The 23,231-nt window shown below is 38.1% G+C and overlaps 1 protein-coding gene across 3 annotated transcripts in view; it reads left to right on the forward strand.

The window, feature by feature from the left end:
- OPRM1 (opioid receptor mu 1) overlaps positions 1 to 23,231 on the forward strand; it is a gene marked incomplete at both ends in the record, with an annotated part of 163,951 nt that overhangs the window by 30,942 nt on the left and 109,778 nt on the right. Inside the window, 3 exons of one of the 3 annotated variants that reach the window (XM_081250835.1) lie at positions 2,864 to 3,216; positions 4,342 to 4,862; positions 23,148 to 23,186. In XM_081250835.1, coding sequence (XP_081106961.1) covers positions 2,864 to 3,216; positions 4,342 to 4,862; positions 23,148 to 23,186 — 913 coding nt within the window. Of the gene's footprint in view, positions 1 to 2,863; positions 3,217 to 4,341; positions 4,863 to 7,518; positions 7,564 to 23,147; positions 23,187 to 23,231 lie in introns of those variants that run through there. The other 2 variants (XM_081250833.1, XM_081250834.1) reach the window with 2 other exon arrangements.

The raw sequence follows: 23,231 nt of genomic DNA on the forward strand, positions 1-23,231 counted from the left end.
GAACCCAAAGGTAATCCTTCCTCTGGCTCACCTCTTTGGCATGCTTGCTAACTCTGGTTCGTATACTCCTATAACTTATAGTGTGACTCTGATTGTTCCTGTAACTTTCCTGGAGCAATGTTCATACCACCATGTCAGAACAGAACAGAATGAAAAGCTCATGTTTGCTGGACTGCATGACCCCTTTTCTGGTCAGACTATCCCTTCAGATTGAAGCCTTTGGAGATATGCCAGAGGCAAGTGGAATTCCCAAACCTTTAGTCTTGTATAATTCTTCTCTTCCATATATTTTGGAAACTGCTGAACCCTCTTTTATATGTTGCTGTGATTCAAAGGGTGAGTAATTGGGATATGAATACTGGCTATCTTTAGAGGAAAGCTCTTAGGATAAATGGAGAAAAACAGCATTATTCCTGTAAAATGCCAATTGACATAGCTTTTACAGATAAATATTCACTTTTCCTTTTGTGATGTGGAACCCTAACCTAATTTTGCTTCACAAACATCTCATTCTGGAGGAGGAAAGGATTTTTTTTTTAATGAAACAATCATACATCCATAAGTACCTGGTGCTAAGATGAGCCTGAAGTAAATGTTAAAAGTGTGATGAGTCATAAACTGACAGTAAAGAACGTGATTATTTGACATAAAACATTCTGCTAAAGACAAGATGTGAAATGTAAGGTCTGCTGTCTGGGAAGGTGACTAATGCTGTCGAGTGTGCCTTTACATCATGCAGGCTTTAGATATGGGTTTCTCTCTCACTCTCTCAGATCCACATGCTATGGGTTAAATCCATTTTCAGACAGGCTCTTCCAACAACTACATACCTTGCCTCCTCTCAGGTTTAATTATTTAAAAATAATATACTCTTTCCCTAGAATTCCCCCCAAAATCTCACTGGCTCTAGTTGAGACATGAGACCATTGCTGGGCATTCACTTTAAATCTTCATGCCTTGAACTAGCAATGGAGCCCATCGCAAAGTACATGGACTGAGAATGGGAAATGAGTGGCTCCTTAGAATGAAACTGAGGTCCTGTTACCAACAGCAGAGCAGATAGATGTGGAGTGTCAAATATATTTGACAATTTGACAATATATTTGCAAGGTATTCTTCTACCATCAGATATAATTCATTAGTGTCTCGCCGTACCTGTTTGTCTTCTACTTGGTAGTTCTAATCTCTGCGGCTTTGAGGACACATAAAACTCCTAAATACTTATCCCAGAGACAGAAAAACATAAGTCCATACAAATAATTGTACAAAACTGTTCATAACAGCTAATTTGTAATATCTAAAAAGTGGATGCAACCCAATTCCCATTAATAGGTGAGTGGATAGACAAGTTATGGCATATCCATACAGAATACCACTGGACAATAAAAAAGAATGAATCATTGATGCATGCAGCAACATGAATAAATTTCAAAATAATTGTGCTGAGTGAAAGAAGCTAGACAAAAAAAGAGTACATATTGGGTGATTCTATTTACATAAAAAGTCTAGAAAATGCAAACTAATCTATAATGACAGAAAGGAGATCAAGATCAGTGATTGTCTATAGAACAGTAGGAGTAGGGGTCAAGGCAGGGAGGGGCAAGATGGAAAGATTAAAGAGCTGCCCAAGGAACCATTGGGGGGGGTGGTGATTGACATGTTCATTATTTTGATCAAGAGTTGGCATTTTCTGCTGTAAAGGGCCAGATAGTAAATATTTTAGGCTTTGCAAGCCATATAGTCTCTGTTGCAACTACTCAACTCTGCCATTGCATCATCAAAACAGTTAGAGATAAGAAGTAATTCAATGGGTGTGAGTGTGTACCAATAGAACTATTTACAAAATCAGGTGCAGTCTAATTGAGTGTGCAAGCCAATCCCTGCTCTTGGTTAAGGTGATGTGTTCGAAAGTGTGTACATAGAGCAAAACTTATCAAATTGTATACTTTTATTATATGCCCCCATAAAGTTATTAAATAATAAAAACAAGACAAACAAGCTTAGCTTCCCCATCACAAAGTGGATAAAGTCTAATCTTCTTACCATGGTATACAAGTCCCTCTATGAACTGGCCTCTATATTCCTCCCCCATCAGATTCATTGTCATTCCTGCTGGCATTTTTACTCTTTCAGTGCCAAACATACACATCATGCCATTTCACCTCTATGCCTTTGCTCAGGCTTTCTCTCTGTCTTGAATGACCTACTCCTACCAACCGTAAGATTAAACGTGTGCATGTACACTCCCAAGATGCCTTCCTTCTTTCCTTATGTTACCCCTACTATTCCCTTTGCCCCATCTCTATGACTCCATAATAGCCTGTATATTTGTGTGTGTGTTCTTGTGTGTGTGTATACACGTACATATACATACACTCTTTCACGATTACATTGTTCCATAATTTTAACTATATAGCTGAAATTTTTCTCATATATTTAGAATTAAAATGTATTATTACCCCATGTCTGTATACTTGACTGAGTGCTCCCTGGGTCTGTTACACCTATCAGTGTCCGGCACATTTTTAAAAAAAAAACAAATAAACCAATAAACCAGTATGGCAGCTGTTATTATAACTTTTTTACAGATAATGAAACTGATAGGTAAAGAAGTTATATATACAGCCCATAGGCACATGGTTATAAATGGCCAATCTAGTCCTGTGAAAGAGTTCCTCTGTATCTAACCTCAAATGCCTTCCACTAATCCTTGCAATTGTTTTTGCTTTGGTTTTGGGGGGTTTTGTTTTGTTCTGGTTTTTTGTTTTTTAGTTTTTGCTTTTTAATTGAAAGCTTAACTATATTTCACCCTGATGGTTTTATTTTTTTCTGGCGGTGCCACTGCTCTTCCTTCATCTCTTAGATACACCAAAATGAAGACTGCCACCAACATCTATATTTTCAACCTTGCTCTGGCAGATGCCCTAGCAACCAGTACCCTGCCCTTCCAGAGTGTCAATTACCTAATGGGAACATGGCCATTTGGAACCGTCCTCTGCAAGATTGTGATCTCCATAGATTACTATAATATGTTCACCAGCATATTCACCCTCTGCACCATGAGCATTGATCGCTACGTCGCAGTCTGCCATCCCGTCAAGGCCCTGGATTTCCGCACTCCCCGCAATGCCAAGATCGTCAACATCTGCAACTGGATCCTCTCTTCAGCCATTGGTCTGCCTGTGATGTTCATGGCAACAACAAAGTACCGGCAAGGTGAGTATGGCTGCAGGCCTGAGGGATAGAGAGAATATAGATAGATATATTAGTGAAGTCATAAGCCAAGTAGAAATTATGGAGTGGTCCCATGCTGTAGACAAACTGTAGTTTTAATGATTCTTTTTAGCAAAATACTTTTGAATATTTTGAAATAGGAATTTTCCCCTATAATTTTAAGTCCAGTAAACATTTGAAATAGAAGATAAACCATAATCTATTGGTTCCTGATTTCTCTGCATTTACTTCATCAAAATGATGGGAAAATAAGAACACAGCTCTTTCAAGAGTAATTAGAGCTTAAACCCAAAGAACATTAAGTGGAGCCTTGTTTTAAAATCTCAAGTGGCTGCCTACATGACAAATTTATATTTTTAGACTTCATTTCAGAATGATAAACCACCCATCAAAAAGTGGAGTTAAGGGGGCTTCCCTGGTGGCGCAGTGGTTGAGAGTCCACCTGCCAAGGCAGGGGACACGGGTTCGTGCCCCTGTGTGGGAAGATCCCACATGCCATGGAGCGTCTGGGCCCGTGAGCCATGGCCGCTGGACCTGCGTGTCCGGAGCCTGTGCTCCGCAACGGGGGAGGCCACAACAGTGAGAGGCCCACATACCAAAAAAAAAAGTGGAGTTAAGGGAATCCCCTGGTTTTCCAGTGGTTAGGACTCAGCACTTTCACTGCAGTGGTGGCCAGGTTGGGGAACTAAGATCTCGCAAGCCACATGGGTGGCCAAAAAAAAACCCCAGAAATTGGAGTGAAGACACCCATTAGCTGGAAACTCCTATAGAATCTGGACAGTGATTATATTTTTATATCAACTTAGACCCCATAGAGGATCTAGCTCATGGTGAGAGATTCATAATTGTTAACTGAATGAAAGCTTAACGTCATCAAAGTGGACAAGTTAAATGACGTATTTGGAAAAAATAACTCTCCCTGAAAATCAAAAGAGAACTGAGTTTCTTCCATGATTTCTTTAAATTTTCCTTTTCTGGCTTGTGTAGTAATAGCCATAAGTTAGCTCAGGTCAAGGTGATAAATTAGAGAGCAAAATGGCAATAGTAACACCTAATGACATCATTAAAAGTTGCTGCTAATTCTTCCTTATAATTCTTTTCATCTAGGTTCCATAGATTGTACACTAACATTTTCTCACCCAACCTGGTACTGGGAAAACCTGCTGAAAATCTGTGTTTTCATCTTTGCTTTCATCATGCCTGTCCTCATCATTACGGTGTGTTATGGACTGATGATCTTACGCCTCAAGAGTGTCCGCATGCTCTCTGGCTCCAAAGAAAAGGATCGGAACCTGCGAAGAATCACCAGGATGGTGCTGGTGGTTGTGGCTGTGTTCATTGTCTGCTGGACCCCCATTCACATTTACGTCATCATCAAAGCCTTGATCACAATCCCAGAAACTACTTTCCAGACTGTTTCCTGGCACTTCTGCATTGCTCTAGGTTACACAAACAGCTGCCTGAACCCAGTCCTTTATGCATTTCTGGATGAAAACTTCAAACGATGCTTCAAAGAGTTCTGTATCCCAACTTCCTCCACCATTGAGCAGCAGAACTCCACTAGAATGCGTCAGAACACCAGAGACCTCCCCTCCACGGCCAATACAGTGGATAGGACTAACCATCAGGTATGCAGCTTCTAGGATTGGGTATACCTCCTGGGGATGACAGAAAAATTATAGAGCTTCTTAAAATCCAAGATTTGAGTCCATTGGAAAAGGATCAGTAACCAGGGGATTGAGATCAGTTTGAGGAGGCGGGGAGGAGGGGAGCAAATTATGATCATTGTGACTGAGAGGCACTTCGTTACATAAGCTGAGCTCTATGTATTGTGTACATATTCATTCAGATAGAGAGACATTCCAATCAGATATCCATAAATATACTGTCTTCACAGCCTTTGCTTCTATGCAAAATTAATGACTTCAGCACATTGTGGAAGCGACCTTAATCTAGAATTCTTCTCATTCCCCCCAATGTTAGGTGTTCCATGCATATCACTCCAATGTCCCTGTCACTTCTCAAAAGCCAGTCCTACTCTGGATCTACAGTTACAGAGAAAGTGTCAGCACTTTGCCCACTGTAGTGATGGGTGACGATGTTCCCAGCAACTCACTGTCACACCAAAGGAGAAAAGAGGATTCAATGGCCCACCTTTAACTTTGTTAAGTCACTGATTTATAAATTTGTATACCTGAACTCTAGAGAAAACATCAAACTTATTACTTAATTATTAGAACTAAATTAGTTTTGCAACAGTCATCATACCAGTTGAGGTTAGTATAATGAGGAGTGACTGTTTGTTGGAAGATATATCCCTATGCACAGAAGAGCACAGATGGGAGCCTGCACAGAAGATGCAAGGTTTACACACAACAGAATAATCACATGAGAAATCAAAATGGAGGAAAGAGGAAAAAAAATCTATCTCTAAGTTAATGTTGCCTTGTTAAGCCACTGGTTTGGAAAATTTGGGGTCTGACTTGTAAAGTAAATCAATCACTTAATTATTAAAATTAACTTAAGTAAGTAAATTTCTGAATGATGGTGCCAGCATCCAAAAATCACAGCCTGTGTAATTTTATAACACAGAACTCAAATTCAAACTCCCTGTGAAAGTAAACCCTCATGTCAGAATCTTAGGTAAAGTTTCTAGGGCCAGGGAGCAGAACAGTGGGGACAGATGGCTCCCTAAAAATGATCAGGACGTCAAGTCGCAGAGCCAGAGAGAGAGCCTGGTTCCCTTAGGATGCAGCTGCTTCCTCTTTGCTTCCTGTTCCCCACCCCTCGCTGTCCCTTGTGACTGCCACTACTGCCACCCAACCCAGCCCAGGCTCACCCCTTCTAATTGACCACAGGACCAATGTAATATGGCCCAGAAGGATCTGCCATAGCGACATGAATCCTCATACTCTTGATATTAAATAATGCTAAAATGAACCCAGGAACTTCAAGCCCTTGGGAGCATGAGGTAATGATGGCAGGCCTATTTCCAACCAAAGGGAAATTATTAACTTATTATGTCTCACTTCTAATTCCATTTCAGAAACAAAAGCCAGAAAGAACAGTTTTGCTACTCTGCTTCTTTAATTTTTTTTTTCACATCAAGACCTCTAAGCCTGCTCCTTTTACTAAGCAGCTCTCCTTCTCAGTGACTCTGGAAATCTTGTGAATAACTTAAAGAGGGTAGGAATTTAAATAGATTTTTCTCTAACCTGAAGATAATATGTTAAAGAATGCAACTTAAAACCCTCAGTCCTAAACTAAGGTTAAAATATTTACCATTGGAGCAAAACGATGACCATTGTAAAGGATTCGTTCTCTCTCCTTAAGCACCTGTTTATACCCTCCTTCTCCTTTCAGGCGCTTTGGGGAGTGGCTGCCAGTATTGTACCCTGTACCACTGCCAGGGTCTCTTGTCATATCTGATCCTCTCAGAACCCTTCACCTGCCTTGCTTTCCTGGAAATTCAGCTCCCAGCTTGTCTGGTGGAACGTTTTTCCTGAGTTCAGCATGAGTGTCCTTCAGCTGCCCCGACACTGCCCTTGACTCCCCTCCAAATCCAGCAGTTTCACAGCCGCATGTGTGGTTCTTGCACAGCCAGAGAGAGGAGAAAGGAAGCTAACTGGGGAAGCTCTGGTCTAAGTAACTAAAAGGTTTGCTTTAATAATACATCCAAATGGGGCTTATCTTCATCGCTGCCTCTATGAAGCAGCATCACTGTCAGATAACAGCAGAAACACATTAGCCCTGGAATTGGCTGCTTTCCCAAAACGCCCAGCTGGGAGAACTGGACACAGAAGAGTGGATGCCAGGAAAAGAGGAAAAGACACTCTGACATATTTGAAAATTAAGATAAATCAAATATCCCTTTCACTCATCTCCACTGATGTGTCATCATTAGAATCAAGGCAGTTACACACAGACATCTGGAACAATACATAAGTCTTTGGTGATCTTTTCACTAATATATCAAAATAATAAAATTATTTGGGGGAAAAATTGGAGACTTTACGGCTGTGTCTATAGGACATTGATTCGTTTACAAATTCAGTATCTGACAGAGACGTGTTTTGTTTTGTTTTGTTTTTCTTTTCTTTTTAAGTCATGAACCGTCATGTTAGGAAACAAAGCTAATTGGATTTGCATTAAATGTTTAACTGCTCTCTGTAACATTGTAGATGTTTATGTCCTGCCTATCTATGTATTTGTATTTTCTCCAAGAAATATGTTGTACTGTATGTGTCACATGTCAAGCACATTAGTCAACTTCATATTCTGCAGATCAGAGATCCAATATCAAACCTTCCCAGGGTGTCTGTATTCTGAAACTGTACACTGAGATCATGTCCATGCAATGCAAAGTCAAGTGGAGAGTTGGCAGTTATCAAGGTAATTTGATCATATAAGAAAATTATGTGCCCAAGATAAACTTTGAGTCATACTTACATAGCTAAGGGCTACTTGGTCAGCTTTTGCTGCATAACAAATCCTTCCAAAATTTAATGACTGAAAGCAACCATTTATTTAGTTTACAATTCTATAGATCAGTAATTTGGGCTGGGCTGGGCTGGGTTGGGCTAGACAGTTCTTCCAGTCTTAGCTGGGCTCACTCTGTGGTGAGCTGCTCTATCGGCTGTCAGCCAGCTGATCTAAGGTGGCCATAGCAAGAATGGCTAGTTCCTCACGGATCCTCATCTTCCATCATCTGTGTTAGCCCAGGCTTGTTCTCATGGCCATCACAGGTTCTAGGTTCAACGGGTGGGAAAACAGACTCCACCTATTGATGGAGCTGCAGTCACATTGCAAAGGGGTGTGGATGTAGGGAGGAAAGTCACTGTGGCCACTTTTGCTAACCATCTACAGTAGGCACATGGTGCATGGGACAAGTTAGCCTTAGCTTCCTGAGAGCACAAATTATATCTGCCTTGCTCCTTCTTGTATCTCCAGTATCTGCCTAGCACAGTAAAACGTACTCCAAAAACATCTGTTGAATAAATGAATGATTGAATAAATATCTTTTGATATTTCAGGAGATCTGGAGGGGGTAGGAATGGCCCGTTTCTTGCAACTGATTGACAAGCTAAAGGATTGTGTAATACCCTGATATTATTTCAGGCTTACCCTTCAGTAAAAAAAATATTCACAGGAGAGATTCTTCATTTTTTCTCTCCAGGCTTTAGTCCTCTGATCCAAAGTTTCATTTTTCAAAATTTTTCTTACATTGGTGCTTGCCTTCTAATTTTATTTTTAATAAGTGCTATTGATAAGGAGGTCAAGAACCAGACTCAGTGCCCTAAAGAGCTCATATCCTGGCTCAATGTGGGGAAAAAAAAAAAAAAAGATGGTCTCATATTCTTTTATGCATGCCAGGGGCCAGCATACTTCTCCATCTGTAGTGATCCATGCCTGATTTATGTTCAGCTTGTTGTCTTTATGTCTTCTAGATCTTTGGTAGGTAGACTTAGGCAAAGGCATTCATTTTCCATCTGCTCTCAATGCAATTTAATTTCTTTGTACCCTGTTGTTGTCCTCATTGGATTCCACTTGTCTTCAAAACACTTCTATCATTTGCTCAAATCAGTCCAGGTCCAACTCAGACCTGAGATGCTGGCCTGCCTTCACTGCTTGGTTTCCACCCTGATCACGTTCTCTAATGTATTTTTAGTTTTGACACCTAGATTATTGTTTAATGTATAACATTATATGGGAAAAGAAAACTCTGTTATGTCAGATTATTATTTAAAGAGTTTGCGTTAACTATAACCATAATAATAATGTTACCTTACTCTTATATGATAGCATGCAGATTAAAAAGTGCTTTTATCGCATCAGCTTCCTATAATAACCTTAATGGGTAAACATGAAACAAAAAATGTTCAGGGAGGTTACATGATTATACAAGATCAAACCACCAGTAAGAGGCAGAACCCAGACAAATATCTAGACTTCTCATATTAATCCAAAACTTTTCTCTGCTATCCCACAAAATACCAATTTGCACTCAAATATTACTGTATGGTCTCAGGCAGAGGATCTCAAGCTTTAGAGTGAGCTCCAGAAAAGTGTAACTTTTGAGGAACTCTAAGAAATCTGGTTCATTGAGTCAAAGTAGGGTCCAATAATCTGAATTTTGAACAAAACACTTAACTGAAAGCTGATTTAAAATGTAACTTCATCCAAACACTACCAAAGTTACTGTTGTGTCTAACCTGAGTAACCCATTCGGTCAAGCTGATTGATACTAATTTTTTTCACCAAATGAATCCTGTGTTTAGCAAAATAATGTAGTTATCTTGTGACAAAGCCTTAACTTTCTAATATATCAATCAGTGAGTCTTATAGAACAAAATAATATAACAATGATAAAGCTAACATGATGGTACCTTCTGCTAACTCCTGATCAATATGGCAAGCCCATTCCTAAACCCTTGGGTTACTATTTTTTAAGCAGCTTCTTGACATTTTGATCAAAGTAGCAGGTCAAGAAATGAGGAGATGCTTTACATTTGTGCTAACTAAAAAACTATATTATCCCCAGCTAAACTAAAAGCAGAAGCCTAATTTGTCAAATCACTCTCAAAAGTTGGCTCTCGACATTTTTACAAGACATCTGTGGAGAACCAGTTTGAGAAGGAAAAGCATTTCAATTCCATGACAAAAGTCCCAAATGAGGATAGCTCACAAAATTACCAGGTTTGACCACATTAATGCATATTTTGTGAATGAGACCAAAGTGGCTATTCTTTCAATTCTTTGGTTTAAAAAGAAAACAGTTCCAGTTAGGAGTGTGTGTGTGTGTGTGTGTGTGTGTGTGAGAGAGAGAGAGAGAGAGAGAACATACACATGCATGATATAGGCGTGCTTCTATGCATGTGCAGTACTAGAGTATATCTAAGTTTAAAATGAATTATCCCTTTCATAAATATAACAGAAGAGCTTAATATATTTCTGTAAATTGGCTACAATCTGGGATGAGAAAATATTGTTTACTTGGAAATATGTTTATTGCCACAAAATATTTGACTATTAGTAATAACAGACCTAAATAGACATTTCTCCAAAGAAAACATACAGATGGCCAACAGGCACATGGAAAGATGCTCAATATCACTAATTATTAGAGAAATGCAAATTAAAACAACAATGAGGTATCATCTCATACAAGCCAGGATAACCATCATTAAAATGTCTACAAACAATAACTGCTGGAGAGGGTGTGGAAAAAAAGAAACCTTCCTACACTGTTGGTGGGAATGTAAAATGGTGCAGCCACTGTGGAGAACAGTATAGAGGTTCCTTAAAAAACTAACAGTAGAGTTACCATATGATCCTGCAATCCCTCTCCTGGGCATATATCCAGACAAAACTCTAATTCGAAAAGATACGTGCACCCCAATGTTCACTGCAGCACTATTTACAACAGCCAAGACGTGGAAGCAACCTAAATGTCCATGGACAGAGGAATGGCTAAAGAAGATGTGGTACATATATACTATGGAATATTACTCAGCCACAGAAAAGAATGAAATAACGCCATTTGCAGCAACATGGATGGACCTAGAGATTACCATACTAAGTAAAGTCAGTCAGAAAGAGAAAGACAAATACCATGTGATATCACTTATGTGTGGAATCTAAAAATATGATACAAATGAACTTATTTCCAAAACAGAAACAGAGTCACAGACATAGAAAACAAACTTATGGTTATCAAAGGGTTTAATGGAAGGGAGGAGATAAATTAGGAGTTTGAGATTAACATACACATGCTACTATACATAAAATAGGTAAACAAGAAGACCTATTGTATAGCACAGGAAACTATATTCAATATCCTGTAATAACCTATAATGGAAAAGAATTTGAAAAAGAATATATATATACGTATAACTGAATCACTTTGCTGCACACTTAAAACTAACACAAAATTGTAAATTAACTGTACTTCAATAAAAGATGGTTAAAAAAAAGGAATTACAATATTTGCATTGAATACATTTAGGTTTATGTAAAAAAAAAAAAAGACTGTTAGTAATAACATTTATTGACTGGTTTGTATCCAGTATATCTTATTTAATCATATGAGGTGTGGATTATCTCTGCAGTTGAGGAAACCAATGTTTAAGGAATTAACTTGCCTAAGGTAATAGGTAAAGAGCAGTGGCTGAGGAATGAACACAGTTGAATTTGATATTATAACCCAGACTTTTAATTAATGTGCCCTACTATCCCCCTAGTCTGGTTTTCACTACACTCAGTGGTGCCTCCTAGAACTAAATTTTAACATTTATATACTGACAGTCTGGATGCCATAAGGCCTTTATATGGGCTTGTTTAGATGTATTCTTAGTGTATTTGCATATCTGTATATAAAAGTAAACACTCACATAGATTAATGACTATCACGGGGAATTAGAAATCCAGTAATGGGGATCGTGGTTACCATTATATGAGCTCAAATTATTTGACTAAAATCTGTTCCTGTCAGTAAAGTCATATTGACTCTTACTGAATGATAGAATTTTCTTTTCCACAGTTAAAATTTTTCATTAACGTCAAAGAAGTTCATTTAATATTTTCATAAGCTGACCTTTAGGATTGTGAGTCCAATCACATTTATCCTACTAGAGAAGGCAGCTTGGCGGGCTGGTGGTGCCAGAGGGACCAGGACAGTGAGTCAGTTGAATGTTCTAGCTGTCATGCTGTCACTGACCAGCATGTGATGGAGGAAACCCTTCATCTTGCAAGAACTCAGTCTTTTCAGCTATCACCTTAGTGGGCTAACCCAGAAGATCGTTCTGTACAGCAGAACAGTACAGTGGACACTGATACATGAATTAGCTAGAGTTCTTCCTGACTGAATACTATGAACTTTTAGGGAGGTTGAGTTTTAAAGATTGGATTAACTAATATAATTACTGCAGCATTTTCTTGTGCTTGTTATTCCAATTAATGTAACTAACTGATAAAATATGGCAACACAGTTTTCTTTAAAAAGTTAACTCAAAATGATGTCATTAATTTAGCAACCTTAAGTGGTAAATTGCTATTTTATAAACATTTATCATGAAAAAGTCCTTACATTGAGATTTAGTGTATTGGAACATGTTAATCTTATTTTCTTTTTTTAAAACTTTTTATTTTATATTGGAGTATAGTTGATTAACAATGTTGTGTTAGTTTCAGTTGTACAAAAAAGTGATTCAGTTATACATATAAATGTATCTATTCTTTTTAGCTTTGGGAGCCAGGTATGAGAGGCAGATTCTTTTCTCTTTTAACTTTCTACAACACATGTATTCTTACTTCTACGTTTATGAATTTGAAATGCAGTTTTATAGTATTTTTTGCTTTTATATTTTTTTCCTCACTTCAAACAACGTTACCATTGGAATGAAGATGACCAGCCACTAACTTTTGAATATCATTCTGATGTGTTTATCTTTTGGTCAGTTGCAATAAATATTTACAAATCGCTACAATTTTTAAAAAATTATAAAATTATTTTGGGGGCGACATTTTGAGAACTATAACTTTCTAGAATAAAATCTGTCTTTATATTTCCCTCTGATTATTATCTCCCTGGAAATCAAGAACCTGGAGCCGTAACTTTTGTCTGCCTTGTCCCTTTACAGTCAAGAATTTCTTTCTTACATAGTAAAGTTCCCAGCTTTGAAATGAGTAGAAATTTTTCACGATGAAAAGAAATATTAGAACCGTATTGCCTACGATTTATACTTTTACTGCAATAAAATAACATATACATAAAATAAATAAAATACCATATAATATAACATACAATACCAATAAAATACCATATAAATAGAATACTATATATATATATATATATATATATATATATATACATACACACACAGACACACACACACACACACACACACACACATATATATACACACACACACATATGGTGTGGGTAAGTGGAGGTTAGAAATAGGATTTATTCTGAGTGCTAAAAAATTGTAATAGTACTTTTTCAAAACATGAATGGCATTCCTGATACATATCCAAAAGATTATAATGCCAGCTTTCAAGACCCCATGTGAGTTTGGTCATCCTCATTGTCAATGATGTATGCAGAAGGAATGAATATCTGGCAATATAAATATTAACCATACCTGAGTGGGAGATTAGTATGAATTTAATTTAGTGTTCGTTGCTTCACTGTGAATCAAAGGAAATGAACCACTTTTTCTTTCTATAACGCCTGCCTTATTAGGAACACATGCAAATAACTTGCCTGATAAATTAGTTCCATGTAATTACAAATATCAAATAAATATAAGCTGAAAGTTTCACTATAATTTAAAATAATGGCTCCCTTGGTCCAAGAATGAGAATGAATATGTAGAAAAAGAATTCACGCTATTTGTCTGTATAGAGTGCAGTATTTATTAGGAAGGAAGGAAGAAAGGAAGGAAGGGAGAGAAAAAAGCTGACTCACAGAATATATTTTATGTTAGAAATTAGTCACATTCTTCCTACTATTCTGTTTTCCATATAGACAATAGAAATTCAGGGATACTGGAAATCTACAAAATCTATCAAGCCCTACTTATTTCCTTTTTTTTCTACATACATTATCAAATCTTCATAAAGATTTAAAAATATTATATATAAATTATATATATAATCCAGAGTCCCATATGATATGTCTAAGTCCCTTAAAGCACAAGAAATGAATAAAATTTTTCTTGTGATAAAATAGGTACCTCTAAGACATCTGATATGAAAGCAAAAAAGTAAAGTCTATGGAAATTGACATTAATAAATAAGAATATCTTAAGAAAAGTCAAATTACTAAAAATAAACTTAACAATGAGAAAATTCAGTGAATAGTGGATGTGAAATAGAGTATGGCCATTCTACATTTCACAATGCAATCACCAATTTAATTCATCCCATAATTTAACAACTTAGCAAAAATATCTCACTCTTGTTGTTCTTTCTTTTTCTCTGTCATGTCAATAACATGTTCTTATACTCAGAAATCCTCAAATATAGTTACATGTGAGCTCATTCAAATTCAAAACATCAACTTTTTAAAAATGCTGTCTTTGAGATACTCTTTGGAAACAGACAAGATACATGTCACTCCTAGAACCTTAAAATGCTGCAGATAGAGGCTTGCAGAATGGCTAGTATGCACTTTAACAGCTGAAGACTTTTCTGGTTATTTCAGAAATTCAGTGGAACAAATAACCTTTCAAATGGTTACACTGTAAGTAAATATCAACATCTAAATCCCAATAATGTGATTGGATTTATCAAGAAGATGAAAAATATTCACAGTTCTTAGAATATTGGAACTGAAAAAGTATATAGATCATCTAATCCAAACCTCCTGATGTTATAAATGAGGAAATTGTAGGCCAGAAATGTATTTTTTATTGTATGCTTTTTTCCGAATATAAAATATATAATTGTGAGAGTCTTTTCAAATGCCTAGTTTCCAAATAGAGTTTTTAAAAATTGTGACTAAAGAAAAAGATAGATAATTATATTTTATGTAAACTCTACTATGTGTAAATTTAATTTAAAATATCAGCAGATAAAGGGAAACTTTATAATTCAGTAAGAATAGCAAATATAATATAAAATCTTAATTATTTAGATGGCTCATTTATTTGGTCAGATCCTACCATTGACCAGCTGAATTCCCCTGTGGAATTCTCTGAAACTGTCTATACTTCAATGTCCTTATATGTAAGAATGGTCGTAACTATAGTGTCTAACACTTATTTTGATGTGAATGTGATGCATAATTATCCATGTAAAATACATAGCACAGTGCCAGGAAACTGGTTAATAATACTAGTGTAAGCCACTTAGTGAGGTTTTACTGTTTTCATCTCCTCTATTCCCTTTCCCCCAAGAAGTTGAATTATAGCTCTTGTAATGAAAAGTTTAAACGAATGAACTAATGCTGCTAAAAGGGATCGTAAAGTTGGTCTATCCCAACATTTCTCAACCTTGGCTCTAGTGACATTTTGGGCCAGATAACTCTCTGTTGTGAGGGGATGCACATTGCAGGATGTCTAGCAGCATCCCTGTCTTCTACCCACTAGATGCCAGTATCACCCACCCATCTCCAGTTGTGACAGCCAAAATATCTCCAGACATTGTCTCCCAAAGTAAAACAATCAGTTGAAAATCATTAGGGTAAATATCAGTTGAGAACCACTGATCTAACCTGACCAATGATGTTTAATAGATGAAGAAACATCAAGGTCCAAATTAGTCATGTCCTTAAAGCACCACCTGAGAGTTGGAACTAGACCCCAGGTATTCTGACTTTAGACTAGATCTCCTCTGAAATATCACACTGATTTCTCAAATAAAGCTTTAGTCTGCACTGCTAACCAGTTACAAAGAATAAGACTCAATATTAAGGGAAGACAAGAGGAAAGCAAAATTCTTCAACCCTGATTTTATTTCAAGCTTCTCTTTCAGAGAAACGATCTTCAGCCTGAAACATTATTAAGAAAGAATTGAAGACCAGTAAAGGTGAAGATATTGTTAGAGAACATTCAGAAATGAGGTCGAATCTCCTGGAGATCTTAAAACACTAAGAGAACTTGTAAATGAAGCACAATTAATGAAACACAAATCATAATTTCAAAGGCAAAGGAGTTATGAAAACTACAAAGACTGTAGCTTTGTGCTAATTGTTTTTAGAACCTAGATCAGATTATTAAAGTGTATTTTGAGAGCACTTAGAAAGGAAGCATTAACCTCTAGGAGGTGAGATAAGTTCTCAAGAATTAGTTACAAGACAAATTTTATTTTCTTAGAGGACAGAGAAATCAGGTACCCCAGTATCAATAGTGTTTTTAACAAGAGATTTGATGAGCTCTTGTTAATTTCTACACTTCTATCCTATATTGAATTATGATCTGAATATAATGGTACAGCTTTGATTCCCACCTGAAGGGTCCCAATCAGTGGAGAAATGCTCAATAACCTATGATCGGGTAAGGAGTCAAACGTACTAGAAGAGTGAGATAAAAACAAAAACTATAGTAGTTACTAGAAGAAAAACTTTAGTCCAAAAATCCAATTATAGAAAGATAGAATGTGAGTGATAACAGATGTGAAAAAAGTCATAAAGATTTTATTTCATGAACCAACAATATGACCACATATGACCATAATATGGCCATATCAACTCTTGCAATTATAAATAATCACATCAATAGAATTTTGGTTTCTAAAACCAAAGAAATATTAGCCTCACTCTAATAGACAACACACTTCAGGAATGAAATAAGCAAAATAGATTGTGTTCAGAGATGAACAACCAAGAAGGCAAAAGGAGTTAAAATTCCTTAATATGACAAATGGATGAAATAAGTGCACATGATTACCTGGGAAATGGAAGGCTCAGACGGCACAAGATAGTTATCTTCATATACTTAAAGGGATGTGAGCAGGGAATTGGACTTACCAATACGACTCCAATAATTAAAGCCAACAGGTGGAAGCTACAGGGAAAGGGATTGCAATACAACCAAAGCAAGAATTTTCTAAGCTTTGAGATACTAGGATTTCCTTGTTACTGGAAGTCTTGAATGTCCAAACATCAGCATTTTGCCTACATAAAAGGGGATGTTACAAGAACTCAAGTGTTAAGATTTGATGTTTAGGGAATCAAAACAAATGACTCTTTCATAAGTTTTTTAGTTTTTACAAGTTCTACTGAGTTCCTATAGAAAGTGCTAAGATGTGGTCCATTAAAAAATAGCTTTTAGACAAATGTTCAGAAATGTTGCATATCTTATTTTGGTCATGGGGACTGATACTTGGATCAGCATTTTAAAGGCTTTGAAAAACCCTATTATATGTGTGTGTGTGTGTGCTGCAGTTAGTCCTGTATATACACTTGCATCTAGTCCTTTAAGCTGAAGTCCTCAAATTTATCTGAGCACAGTTTCAGTTTTTCAAGAGACACGTTGTAACATCTCACAGAATCGTTTCCTCTAAGTATTTCAAAAAGCCCACTGTAGATCATTAGTCCCAGTTATGGACAAATCTGTTCCAAATCCAATATTTTACTAGAATAAATGGCAATGTCCCATTATTTCAGGCATTAACCAGACTTCTAAAATTTGATTATCAATCTCTTATTCTCACTCATTCAAAATATATGGTCTAAATACAAACAAGATATTGAAACTTCATATCTCTGAAAATAGAACAGGTTGTGTTTTGTTTGGGTTTTCATTTTCGTTTTGCTTTGTTTTGAAGCCTGTCACTTTCTGGTTACAATCCTAAAGGAGAAAATCTTTTAAAAGTGATCTATAGTCAACTGTGAGAAGCATGCCAAAGGTTAAATAATTACAATCTTTCTTGTGAAAGAATGCAAGATAGAAGCCAAGCCACCTGGGTTCTGGTGCCAGGCTGCTGGTAACCAGCTGTGTGGACTTGGCATCCCATGCTAATGGCTGCCAAGGGGATCTCTTCATAAGCAGGACTTTCCCAGCTTCTGTCGATGGCCAGTGAATTAGGGCTCATTTCTGGGCGTGATTAATTACCCTTATTCAGAGTCTGGGGGCTAGCTTCTTGCAGTGAACAACAAAAGTAACGACCAAAGCTTCCTTCTGTGAAAGAATGTATTATATTGAACAAAAAATTCATATTAAAAGCAGAAGGAAGCGTATGGCATATTGAGTCTGGATCCTTTGAACGACCAGATTATTCCACCTCTCCTTGAATTCTCCTTCACTGAAGTGTGACCCCTTGTTATACTCTAGATCCCAATACGTTTGATTCTGGCAATCGAACCTGGAAGAAGGGATGAGTTCTCCATTATTTAGGTAAATGGAGATCTTTACCTATGAGTCATCCACTCCCAAAGTTTTTTTGTGTGGCTCTGTTATTATGGCTTCTGTAATGAATGGGATTTTGAAGTCTATTACTGGCTGAAACACTAATCAGCTTCAGAAGTACCCAAGTCTGGTACTGGCTTCAACTGTAACTTTGGATGACATCACAAATAGGACAGAGAAAATGGAAGTGGAAGAGAGTGCTGCAAAGAGCAAAAATAAAAATATTAAATGGGCTTTTCTCAACCGATACTCTTGGGCCTGTCACTTCCCGTCTCAAGACCTCTATTTCCTCCCATAGATTAATGAAATGGGAAAAGGCAATCTTTTAAACTCCTTCCAGGGATAGGAAGCACATGTCAATCATTGTATGGCTAGAGATTAAAAGTGCTTTACATAAGCTTCAGTTTGAACCGAAAAACTTTTCAAAACTTTATTTTTCAAAATAGGCTAAAAAATAGCCCAAGGGGATTTACTAGTGGACTTTCTGGGAAAAATAACAGTTTAAGAAGCTCTTGAAAAAACTGGAAAGCTGATGGTAGATGAAAATATTTTATCTATGTCAAATGTTAAATTTACTGAATCTATAATTGTACTATGGTACTGTCAGGAAAGAAGCCCAGTCTTAGAAAATGGCAGGGAGTAGCAAGTTTCCAAAAGAGTTATCTCAGCAACTGAGCAGTTCAGCTTGTTAGGACTCTCTTGGTGCCAAAAATAGACAATGTGAACCAGTGGTTCCGAGAAAACAGTTTACTACTCACAGCAGAGCAAACAGTAGGAGCATCAACACAGGAGTGCTGGTTCCCTTGCCCCCATGTCCCATGGAGTGACACAATAGACCCTGATTGTCACTATGCACACAGTTGATTGCACCACAAATGACAAGCCCAGAGCTAGTGCTTCACCACCTTTTGTAGCAAGCAGTAAACAAAGCAACCTTCCTCCTGTAAGAGCAAGGAACTGCAAATTGGTCCTACTGTGGTCCTTATGTGGTTTGGCAGTAAAGGGTCTTACTTGACTATGTGGCTATAGAAAGTACTTGGAGTCAGAAGATAGTAAGGCCTTGCAGCTCAACTCAGTCAGCAAGAAGGTACAGGGATGCCTGATGAACTGCCTCTCACAGTAATGCACCTGTCAGCTCCACTTATTCTTGGCTGAGTTCAATTTTCATAGGATTATGCCACTCCATCAGCAATTTGGATTAGACATACTGATAGAGGCTAGGACCGAATCTTTAAAGATTAGGGTTATTGTCCATAGAATCCCTATCAACAGGATCAGGTCAATCTGCACTTTTGACCGCAGCCATGTGCTCCCAGATCACAGACTGAATAGATTAAGTCCCAGAGAGGGCTAACAGGTCTTACTGCACATAATCACGTAGCTTCTTTCTCATGATGTGCACGGATTGCACCACAATATTGTAATTGATAGTATGAATGTAAACACAACAGGAGTGGTTGGCAACCATACTTATCGGAATGTAGTCAAAGGCCAATCAGTGACTCATTTACAGTCAGGGAGTTTAGCCTGACCTGTTGATTTCCTATGGCATATTCCACCTCATTGGCTATGGTAGCTAAAGTCGAGGATGAGTGCCTGGCCTATCTCTAGAAAGTGGACTCTGATGCCAGGGAACAATACTCACACTACTGTATGACACAGGGATTCATGTATCCTTTGGGTAGCACAGTCTTCTTTATTTCAGGGCCTAACAAAAGGAATGGGATCCAAGGAGTGGTGTCATTGCCAATAATTGCAGGGGGTCAAAGAGGCACTAAGCCTCCCGTCCCCATGCCTAGTAGAGAGATATCCTGTAGCACTCTCTCTCCCATGTAACAAACATATAACTGAAGGGGACAGGTTATGCCAATTCTAGAGTTGTTGCTAAACTTGATTTGGATCACAATTACATTGATTTGGATAATCCATAGGAGCAGGGTCACCAAATAGTTGTGGCCTTGATAGCCACATATGGCATGACCCAAGGGCACTCAGGTATCAGGAGAAGCTTAGGAATTGGTATGAGCTTAAACGAAACAAGATTGCCTCTATCTGTGTGTGTTTGTACATGTACAAGGTTTTCACATTTAGGAGCTGCATTAGGCATAACTGAAGACCAGCCAAACCCACATGAGTTTCTCTGACTTCACAGCACATATACCAGGGTGATAAACCCTGCAGTAGGTCAGTTTGGCAATCAGAGCTGTTTTGTGTCCAGTGGACCATGTGATTGCTTTGCCAGTCTGCAGGGCTGGAATCTGAAGACAAAGAGAGCATTAATCCTTTCCCCCTCCCAGCAACTTCAAAGCCTAAGATATTCCTGCCGCAGTTGAAGTGGGGAATGGTGCCAGGAAGGCTCCTAGGGATACCCCTCCTCTTACAGAAATCTGTGGTTCAAAAAGCTCCAGGGCTGGGCTGCTCTTGCAGTGCCTCCAGTGTTGCATGCTGCTTGGGTCCTCAGCAAAATTTGACAGATTATCTGATGAACTTGCAGACAACTAAATGCATACATAGACAAGGCACACATCGTCTCCAATAGTTAGACAGTGAAATGAAGTGCTGAGCTATGTTTCTGGTAATGGGGAGTCATAGTGCAAAGAATATTTTCTTTATTGCCTCTGGAATCCACTTCTGAGTCACGGGCCACCCAAGATTTTGACAGCCGAGGTGCTTCATTCACCCTCTAAGAGCATAACCTTCCTCACTCCTTCGTCAGTTCTGGGTCTAACAGTTGCTCTGTCTGTAGATCGAAATGCCCCTGGGCTTGCTTCCTTTCCCCCTCACTAAGGATCTATAAGTTGGTGTTCACTGTAGGGACATATTGACCTCTGAATGTTCCTGGTTGTGACTTAAGACTGAATGCATTTGTGCTTTCCTCCATGGCGGAGCCTAGAGTGCTCTCCTAGTCCCCTAGTCCACAGGAGAGCAAGCAGCAATCATGGCACCCCTTGGGAAGCTGCTTAGATGTTTTCCCTCACCACTCAGCCTCCATCCATCAATTCAACTCATGTTTATCAACAGGTAGGACAGGGTGGACCATTCACTCCCTGTCTCTTCACCACATGGGCCAGAACATTTGCCACTAGCTCCCAAGGAGTTTCTTCACCTCCTCAAATCTCATCCATGAGCCCTTGTCTTTTCTCTTTCAAAAAGTCATCATCCATCTTGACACACTGCTTGTTGTACAGTTTGGGAAGAATCTCATCCTCTTAGAAGATGACAAGAAGTAATAAGACTCCAAAGGAGATGACTGAGCAAGCAAACAGATTGTCTCGCCACAAGTCCATAGGAGCCCAAAGTAGATAAAAATACTTAGGTTATTATAGCACAGTGAACTGTGGAAACTTTAGCTTGGTAGATTCTCCCTGCTCCCAAGTCCCATGGGGTGATGCGATGGGACCAGATGGTGACTGCACACACAATGGGTTGAGTTACAGTCAAGGAACCCATAGCTAAAATCTCAGTCCCTTTGGCAGAAAGCAATAAACCAACCTCCCAGGAGTAAGCAGTCCACAGTGATCAATGCTGTGGTCACCTTGACCTACTTAATCGCCTAAGTTACCACGGTAGGAACTGTTCAGGGTCAGAGACGGGTTAGCCTTACAGTTTGGTACAGTCAGCAAGGATGAGCAGGGGCATCCAGGGCTCATACTGCCTCTTCCACAGCGATCACATAGTGATCGCTCCATTCCTTATTCTTAGGAAATGTATATTGAAATATTGAGGGATCAATTTAGCATCAAATGGTTCAATAAGATAATGTGTGTGTGTGTGTGTCTTTGTGTCTGTTTGGAAGGAGAAAAAAAAGAAGAGAAAGCAAATGGTATAGTGAAAGGGGTACAATCTTAACAGTAGGTGAATCTGGGTAAAGGGTACACACATGTTCTTTGTACCATTCTAATTCTTACACTTTTCCTGAAGTTTGAAAGTTACCAAAATAAAGTTAAAGGAAAACAATTCTCATGCCTTTATACTTACTATACAAACACCTCCTTTTTTCTCAACAAAAATGTTAACAACCAGGACACAACAATTATCTGTTAATTATAAAACTTGTTTCATGTCCATAATCCTCCTCCCTTAATTGAAAATATCAAGCCATAATTTTGTGTGTGAACAAATGTCCCACTTTTGCTCAACAGATACACTAGCTTTACAGTGGAGGTGGGGATGGGGAAATCTCTGAACTTCAAATCAGTTGCTTCAGAAAAAAGAATCCACTGATTTGGAGAATTGGGTGAAATATAAAATTTCTTTACCTAGAAATAAAGAACGTAAACAGTACTACAAAAAGAGGTGTTGCTTTTCTTTTGAAAGTTTGGTCAAATCATGAATAATTTGAAGACAAGGAGGGAAGAGAGTCAAGGACAGAGGGAAACAGAGTTTGGGTTAAAATATATTTCTCCAAGAACCCATCAATAACATCTCTTTCATGACTAGTGTATAGTTCCTATTCATTAGTGTGTACAAATGCAGTAGCATATTCATAATGACCCAGGAGATTAATTAACATCTTGATATTTAGGAAAAACTCTGAGAGTTGCAGGCGAAAGTATACATGAAGTTTCTCAATATAATTCTTTTTTTTTTTTGCTTTATAACAAATTTAATCAGTTATACATATACATATGTTTCCATATCCCCTCCCTTTTGCGTCTCCCTCCCACCCTCCCTATCCCACCCCTCCAGGCGGTCACAAAGCACCGAGCTGATCTCCCTGTGCTATGCGGCTGCTTCCCACTAGCTATCTACCTTACGTTTGGTAGTGTATATATGTCCATGCCGCTCTTTCACTTTGTCACAGCTTACCCTTCCCCCTCCCCATATCCTCAAGTCCATTCTCTAGGAGGTCTGTGTCTTTATTCCTGTCTTACCCCTATGTTCTTCATGACATTTTTTTTTCTTAAATTCCATATATATGTGTTAGCATACAGTATTTGTCTTTCTCTTTCTGACTTACTTCACTCTGTATATAATTCTGACACATAGAAGATGCCCAATAAATGTGCACTGCAACCCTCTCTGAAACATTCACTGTCTTTGCTCTTTCTCGTCTTTCAGCTAGAAAACCTTGAAGCAGAAACCGCTCCACTACCCTAACTGGGTCTCATGCCATTCAGACCCTCACTGAGCTTAGAAGCCACC

This window comes from Mesoplodon bidens (assembly GCF_964165515.1).
Source record: "Mesoplodon bidens genome assembly, chromosome: 12".
NCBI classification, from domain to species: Eukaryota; Metazoa; Chordata; class Mammalia; order Artiodactyla; family Ziphiidae; genus Mesoplodon; species Mesoplodon bidens.